The following is an 8,914-nucleotide window of genomic DNA, read 5'->3' on the forward strand; positions in this document are numbered from 1 at the left end:
GACAAATGTTCCAACCAGAGATCAAACCCACAGACTTCTGATTACAAGGTCAAAGCTTTCACCTTTGACCTATCAGCCCCACACACGCCTCAGAACTGTTGGTGAAAATGTCCCATTTATTGTCTCCTCAGCTTTCTGGTCCATCTGCTCATGATGAATAAAAACTAAATTGAATACCTCCACCACATAACAGGCTTCACTGCAGCTATTTCTGCTTTTGAGCTCACGTCAGGTCTAATGTTAGTGGTCGTATTAATGGGCTAAAACCAGCTGAACGTGTCCACAAGGCAGTAAATCTAACACTCCAAATGAAATATGTTGGGAGTAGCTGCTGGGATCTCTGGACCTCAAAGTTTGAGAAGCCATTCATTCATTCATCTTCCATTTTTCGCAGAGTTGGGTCACAGGGTCAGCATCTTGAGCAGTGAGGCCCAGACGTCTCTTCCAACTCTTTCAGGAGGATTCAAAGGTGTTCTCGTCCATCTGAGAGAGTTTCCAGTGTGCCCTTTGTCTTCACCAGGGTCTTCTCCAACTTGGACATTCCCAGAAAACTTCCCTAGGACATCATTCAGGGTGCATCTTCACTACATGCCTGAACCGTCTCAACTGGTTCCTCTTGATGCAGAGGAACAGCTACTTCTGATCCTATCCTTTAAAAGCCCAGCTACTATGCAGAAAAAACTCATTTTGAATGGTTGTATCATCAGCGACCCTGTTCTCTCATTACTAATTATAAAAAAAGCAAAACATATATAAAATGTAGAACTTTAGCAAATATATGTAAACTATAGAATCAAAACTAAATATTTTATAAAAAAAATAAAAAAACTCCAATAAAATATATTCCTAGATAAATTAAATGAGCAGAGATGTTTTATGTTTACAAAAACATTTTTAAAATAGCAGTTTTACGTAGAAAATTTAAAAAAATTTTGCTTTTTTCTTTTTTTTTGGAGGATAAATGTTTGGAGAAAGGCGGAACGTTTGTTCATGTCCGTGTGGCTGACGGACGCAACACACGTTCTTATTGCTGGTGCTTATTTCCGGTTTGATTAGGCACATGAACATATGGCGTGAACGGCGTGTATTTAGATGATATTTAGTGTTTTATGTGGTTTAGTTTAAAGAGGGAGTTAGTTTTGACCCACATTACGCTCAAACAGCAGCGAAGATGAACTCCGTGTTCCGGAAGGTAAATTTTCTTTTAGCTCTCCTCGATAGATGCTAGAGGTCACAACAGACCGTTGAATTATTACTTATAAAATACCTTAGTGTGTAAAGTTTATTTATCTAACACCGTTCATATAATATCACATAACCCTATAGTTTAAATTATGTTTATAAAAGCATGTTTTTATGTGTTTTAAAAATGTAATAGAATCTAAACTGCTTAAAAATGGGAGCAGTAAATTCGGGTGCAAGTGCTTGGAAGGCTGGACCAGTCCAAGAGTTGAAGTGGTGCAGGTACCACTGCACAACCTCTGACATGGAGTGTAGGGATGAACCAAGACCGATGTTCCTTCAAAGCTCCAAAAGTTCAAACTAGAATTTAAAATGTCTAAAATGAACTGGGAGTCAGTGAAGGGACGCTGAGGTGTGATGGGAGCTCGTTTGTTTATGTGTGTAAACAACCTTACAGCCAAATTCTGCACAACCTGAAGATGCTCCTTCTTCATTAAACATGTGAATAAGCTGTTAATAGTCCAAGTGGGAGGAAATAACAGCGATGATCCTCACAAGGTCAGTTTTTCACAAGAAACTTCTCAATTTTGGGATGTTCCTGAGATGAAAGTGATAATTTGCTGTGATAATTGTTTCACGTGTCGCTTTAAAGGCATCAGATGAAACCAGATTTTCTGAGGCTGGACTGAACAGAAGGATCCAAGACGCCAGTTACATGTTTAATTTGTGAAACCTTGTTTCCAGAAGCAACGATCAAGAGTTCAGTTGCAAGTAGTCATCTCGTAACCTCTCTCTGTTAGCCAAGGATTTTGTTGAATTATGAAATTCACCTTGCTTGAATGAACACCATAAAGATGGACATCGTCAGAGTAAAGCTGATATTGCTCGTTTCTAAACTGTTGAATTGCCTGTCCGAGGCCAAGATATTTGAGACAACACATCGCCATTAAACATGAAACCTTTTGAAATGTGTTTATTTATCAGTAGCGTCTCTGAAGCATAGATATTAGTGGAACACATTCAATTCTTGAACCACACACATTTTACAAATTGTGGTTAAATGTATGTGGAAAAAAACAAACAAAAAACCTAAGATAATATATGTTGCCTAATATTTGATTTATTGCCTTTTTTACACAGTTTTTTCAGTTACCCCTGCTCTAAATTGTCTCTAGGTGTGAGTGACAGGGTGAATGCTTGTCTGTATGTGTCCCTGTGATGGACTGGAGACCTGTCCATGGTGTCCCCTGCCTCTCACACAGTGACTGCTGGATATGGACACCACTGACTCAAAAAGGAAGAAGTGGGTAAAGATGATGGATGGATGGATGGCTGGATGGATAGATGGATGGATGGATAGATGGATGGATGGATAGATGGATGGATGGATAGATGGATTGATGGATGGATGGATGGATGGATAGATGGATGACTTGTTTGAGGCACGGACGTTCAAAGCAGCACGACAGCCTGATGATGTTGGTCTAAAAGGTGATGAGGTAAAAACAGTACGTTTGGTTTCAGCTTTTAACATTCAATTGTTTTTGTACAGATTTTCATTTTAGAAAAAAATATTTATGTAAACTTCAAATGATGCTTTCTTTATTTCCTACAGTCTTAACCATTTAAAAAGTACGGTTGTAAAATTGAGCGGACAGCCTTGGATGTACATAATGTTGGTTTTTGAGCGTCTCTGTGCTTTTCATGAACTGTCGATCATCACCAGATTATCTTAAGAAGACTCAAACATTGTGTGCAAAACCCCCAAAACACCTTTAACATGTGAATAAGAAAGCTCATGAGTGAAACGTACACGGAGCTGAACCGTTAGTGAAATTAAATCTCGCTCTGATCATTGGAGTGAAATGAAGATCAATAAACCGACTGAGTTCACGTGACCTGTGGTTCTGACAGGAGATGAATTTGAGAATCAAACCAACCAAGTACTATTTCTTTTTTTATTTTTCCTGCACCACGTCGGCATTTAAAAGTTAAATCAGCACGTTTGTGCAACACATGGAGGCGCGTTGCTGCAACACAGTAAAACAGAACTGTATGAAGTTATAATGTAAAAGTTTATTACAAATACCCATTTTGCATTTTACGTTCATGTTTTCACTAATACTGCAACAAACATGTACCTTCCACATTCGATTTTTAATCTTGCATCTTCAACGTGTTAACATTGACTTTTAGTCATTCTTATGTGAAAACTTATTGTTATAGATAAAATAACGTTACTAAAAACATAAATCTCTGTTCTATTGAGAAATAAAAGATCTTATTTGAACAATAAAGTTTTTATAAAACAAGTTATAGTAGTCCATGTCCTTTATTTGAGCTGAGTTTGCTGTGTTTCGTACATTATGTTAATAAGTGGAAGATAAATATGAAATCTTTATTCTGTTGCAGGTTTTGGTCACACAGCAGCGTTTTGTGCTGAGTCAGGCCCTGACATCATGCAGGTATGACTCCGGGTTTCTTATATTCTACAAAAGCAAATTCACTTTGATGGCTGAAAGCTTGAACACAACTTTAACTGTTTATACCTGCTGGGGGAGGGGGGGGGGGAGTTGATGCGATAAATCCTGACATTAAATATAAACAGGCAGGTTGTAAGTAAGTCATTTAAACTTTAAAATGTTTACGTCAGCTTGAAAGAGAAAACATCCCCGTCATGCTAACTGAGGATTCACATACAGTAAAAGTATACAAAGTGTCAAAAATGTTGAATAGGATTTGAATTAAATAACTTCGTTGTTCAGAACCGTTTTAGTTCAATTCAGTTTATGGGCACTGAACAGAAACATTCACGCACATACAAAAGCCGATAGTAAAGTTGTGTATCTAAAGAAGCCAGCAGACTCTGAATCTTAACTTCGTCACAGTCTCCCGTCTTGAACAAGCACAGTGGCAACAGTGGAAAGGAAAAACTCAATTTTAACAGAAACCTCCAGCAGAACCAGACTCAGGATGAGCGGCCATCTGCTTCAACCAGCTGGGTTTGAGAGGAACACGAAGGAGGAACAAACATAGAATGGCAGGTCCAGGTGAACTTTCTATAGGAGGAAAGACAAAACTGCATGTCAAGATAGAAATAATTACAAATACAAACAGGCAGAGTGAAGAAATGAGGTCAATTTGTTCTCTTACTAGTCTAAGTTTAAGACAGCATAACAATCCGACCCTAACTATAGGATTTATCAAAAAGGAAAGTCTTAAGTCCGGTCTTAAAACTGGACAATGTGTCAGCCTCATGGACAGAGATTGGAAGTTGGTTCCACAAGAGAGGAGCCTGATAACTGGAAGATCTGCCTCCCATTCTGTTTTTGGAAACTCTAAGAACCACAAGTAAACCTGCAGCCTGAGAGCCAAGTGCTCTGTTAGGAAAATATGGAACAATAAAATCTGTAATATAAGATGGAGCTAGGTTGTTGAGGGCTTTGTAGTTTAGAAGTAAGATTTTGAATTCTATTCTGGACTTGACAGGGAGCCATTGGAGAGAAGCTAAAACTGGAGGAATATGATCTCTCCCACTAACTCCAGTTAAGACTCTGGCAGCAGCATTTTGGATCAACTGAAGACGTTTTAAAGTATTTGGACACCCAGATAATAAACCGTTGCAATAGTCCAGTCTAGACGTGACAAATGCATGGACCAGATTGTCTGCATCATTTTAGATAAGATGTTTCTAATTTTAGTGATATTACGCAGGTGGAAGAAGGCTGTTCTAGTAATGTTTTTAATGTGGGGGATAAAAGACATGTCCTGATCAAAAATAACACCAAGATTTTTAACAGTAGAGCTGGAGGACAGATTAATGTCATCTAAGGAGGGAGAAAGACTGAAACATTCATTCCTAAGGTGCTCGGGTCCAAAAACCAAAACCTCAGTCTTGTCTGTGTTCAACAGGAGAAAATTAAGGGTCATCCAGGTTTTTATGTCTTTAAGACATGCTTGTAGTCTAAGTAGCTGATTGGATTCATTGGGTTTAATGGACAAATATAATTGTGTGTTATCAGCATAACAATGAAAATTTATCTCATGCTGTTTAATAACTTTCCTTTTATAAGACATGTAATAATAATATAATAACCACAACCATTCCTTGTCCTGTAATCTTTCCAGATCCTCACCATCCATCCAGCATCCTGTGTGGTGTAAGCTGACATCTTTTTAAGTATCGTAGTGTTTGTGTCACTGCTGCCGAGTGTTTCAGTGGATGCTTGCTCTGCTTCAGGTCCAGCATCTGTAAATGAGAGACAGTACAGAAGCATGCCGACACACAGGATCGGGAGGTGGAAGTATCTTTTACCAAAAGAAATTGTAAGTTGTTTTTGTAACCGCAGTTGGTCTGTGTTTAACAGAACGATCTGCTCAGGGTTACAGTCTGATTTCAACAACCCAAAACTCCTGGGACGAGTCGTTCATGTGAACATCTGTGTGTTGTGTTAACTGCTTCAGCCCAAGAAAAAGAAGGACAAACCTCGAATGAAAGCGATCATCCCCGCGACAAGCAAGGCGTACGGGACCTTGAACGTGACTGTGTCAGGTTACAACATGACGGTGGTGGAGCATTACTCCCAGTACATCCACCAGCTGTGCAACCGGCTCGACGTCAACGTGGCAGACAGGTAAGGAGGAACTCAGCCAGCACTTAGAAGGTAAACCTGCTGCAGTTTGAAACATCAGCTGAACGCTAAGCTTTACCTGCTGCTTAGTAGGAGGCAGCATGAAGGCCAAGGAAGTGTGCGTTCGGGTCAGATGCAAAGATGTGGAGAAGTACAGGTCGGGGTTGTTTTATTAAAATTATTTCATCATTAAGCCTATTGTTAGAAAATAGAAAGATGACGTCACCCCAGCCAGGAAAAGGTCATCGGAGGACATTAATCTAAGACACGTCCAGGACACCCTGGTGGAGCAGCTCTTCTGTAGAGGTGTCTGTCTATAAGACCACTACAAGCTGCACTGAGGTGGGCTTCAGGGAGGAGTGGTGTTCCTGCTGTGAAGCATGGTGGTGGCAGCATGTTGTTCAGTAGCTGGAGATGCGAAACTGATTAGTGCTGAAGGATGGAAGATGCAAAATACAGAAAGTTTCTTGAAGGCACCTCTTGGGAATCTTTCAGAGATCTGAGACTGAAGTGGGGGTCGACCTTCCAGCAGGACGACAACTCTAAACACATCAGTTCAGTTTATTTCTATAGCGTCAAGTCACAACAGAAGTCGTCTCAGGACACTGAACAGAAACATTCATATATAAAAATAATAATTTAACATTATTTATCTGAGGAGCAGACTGCTTTGAGTTTAACTCCATCGCAGAACTCTCTTCTTGAGCAAGCATGAAGGAGACAGTGGAAAGAAAAACTCCCTCATGAGGAAGAAACCTTTAGCAGAACCAGACTCAGGACAAGAGGTCATCTGCTTCGACTGATTGGGTTTGGTAGGAACAGATACACAATGGCAGGTCAAGAATTACGTTAAGATAGAAATACACTGCCTGGCCAAAAAAAAAGGTCACACATTAATATTACATTGGACCGCCTTTAGTTTTGATTACAGCAGCATTCACTGTGGCATTGTTTCGATAAACTTCTGCAACGTCACAAGATCTATTTCCATCCAGTGTTGCATTAATTTTTCACCAAGATCTTGTATTGATGACTAGACACTAGGCATGATGGGTGCATCACTTCACCTGCCTCTCTTCTTACCCTGATGCACCCAGCGCTCTGGAACAGAGTAAATCTGGACTCATCAGACCACATGACCTTCTTTTCATTCAACCTTTATTTAGACAGGTAAATCCCATTGAGCCTCGAGGACTCATTTACAAGAGAGACCTGATTTCAACAAGGAATGATTAAAACAATGGACAACAGCGACAACAACAGACACTTATAAAAAGGCATATAGAATTTTTTTTTTAAACAAATAAGATGGCAAAAAAGTAACAAAACAGCTAGATAATAAGGCGAATGTAGTAAACTAAAAACAGGAACATGTCTGCATTGGTCCCTGCCAGGAGTCCAACTGATTCTTAAAGCCACTTAGAGAGGTCAAGGTCGAGAGCTTCAGGTCTTTTTGCAAGATATTCCAGGAAACAGGAGCGGAGTAGGAGAAGACCCTTTTGCCAAGTTCAGTCCTCACTGAGGGAACACTGCAGGTAATAATGTCCTGAGAGTGCACGCTGTAGCTGCACTCACGCAGAGACATGGAGGAGATGTATGAAGGCAGCAGACCAAGAAGTGATTTAAAGATGAAAATGTACCAGTGAGAGAGTCTGTGTGAAGTTAATGATGTCCAGTTAACCAGTGAATACAGGGTGCAGTGGTGGGTACGATAATCACAGCCAGTTATGAATCTTAGTGCACCATGATAGACAGCATCCAACATCTGCAGGGTTCTTGTAGGAGCGTTCATGTAAATAATGTCACCGCAATCAATGGAGGGAAGGAAAGTCACAGATACAAGGTGTTAACTAGCATTCAGAGTTAGACAGGTTATTTCTTCCATTGCTCCAGAGTCCAATCTTTATGCTCCCTAGCAAATTGAAGTCTTTTTCCCGGTTAGCCTCACTGATTAGTGGTTTTCTTAAGGCTACACAGCTGTTCAGTCCCAATCCCTTGAGTTCCTTCACATTGTGCGTGTGGAAATGTTCTTACTTTCACTATTAAACACAGCCCTGAGTGCTACTGTTGTTTTTCTTGAATATGATTTCACCAAACGTTTACGTGATCGCTGATCACGATCATTCAGGATTTTTTCCGGCCCCATTTCTTCCTCAAAGACAATGGGTCCCCACTATCCTTCCAGTTTTTAATAATGCGTTGGACAGTTCTTAACCCAATTTTAGTAGTTTCTACAATCTCCTTAGATGTTTTCTCTGCTTGATGCCAATGATTTGACCCTTCTCAAACAAACTGACATCTTTTCCACGACCACACGATGTGTCTGTCAACATGGTTATTTAAGAAATGAGAAGCAACTCATCGCACCAGTTGGGATTAAATAACTTGTTGCAGCTGAAAGATAATCGCCCATGCAGTAATTATCCAATAGGAGGCTCATACCTGTTTACTTATTTAAATCAAGGTGGTTACCTTTTTTTGGGCCAGGCAGTGTTATCAAATAAAAACTATTACATTTTAGCAAATCATTTAAGGAAATGAGGTCAATTTGTCACCCAGTAGTCTAACCTTAAAACAGCACAACAAGCTGATTCTAACTATAGGATTTATCAAAAAGTTTGAAAGTCTTAAGCCCACTCTTAAATATGGACAATGTGTCAGTCTCATGGACAGAAACTGGTAGTTGGTTCCACAAGAGAGGAGCCTGATAACTGAAAGATCTTCCTCCCATTCTGATTTTGGAAACTCTAAGAACTAACAAGCCTGGAGTCTGAGTGAAGTCAAGAGTCAGAGACTCTTTGTTGTCGTTCGCACCACATGTGGTGGAGTGAAATTATGTACACGGGGTCCCAGTTACATCCAACAATAAAAATGTAAAGAAAAACATCAATAACATCTAAGATATGAACTAAGAAAAACATCAACTAAATATACACTAAGCACTAATAAAAACATTACGTCGAACATCAGCACAAACATGAACATGAGTCTGTGTGAGCAGATGAGCACGCATGAACACAGCAACATGAAACAGATCAGCAGCAACATGAAACAGATCAGCAGCAACATGAAACAGATCAGCAGCAACATGAAACAGATCA

At 39.8% G+C, this 8,914-nt stretch overlaps 1 protein-coding gene across 1 annotated transcript; it reads left to right on the forward strand.

The window, feature by feature from the left end:
• Nucleotides 1-1,004: 1,004 nt before the first annotated feature.
• Nucleotides 1,005-5,816, forward strand: LOC119415460 (39S ribosomal protein L48, mitochondrial; the record flags this gene model as incomplete). The annotated part of the gene is given in 5 exon segments (XM_037682605.1): nucleotides 1,005-1,192; nucleotides 3,595-3,647; nucleotides 5,311-5,342; nucleotides 5,423-5,508; nucleotides 5,647-5,816. Coding segments are annotated over 5 exon segments (362 nt in total), but the record flags the coding sequence as incomplete, so codon positions are not given.
• Nucleotides 5,817-8,914: the final 3,098 nt, after the last annotated feature.

The sequence above is a fragment of the Nematolebias whitei genome, chromosome 1, assembly GCF_014905685.2.
Source record: "Nematolebias whitei isolate Nwh7 chromosome 1, NemWhi1, whole genome shotgun sequence".
In the NCBI taxonomy this organism is placed as follows: domain Eukaryota; kingdom Metazoa; phylum Chordata; class Actinopteri; order Cyprinodontiformes; family Rivulidae; genus Nematolebias; species Nematolebias whitei.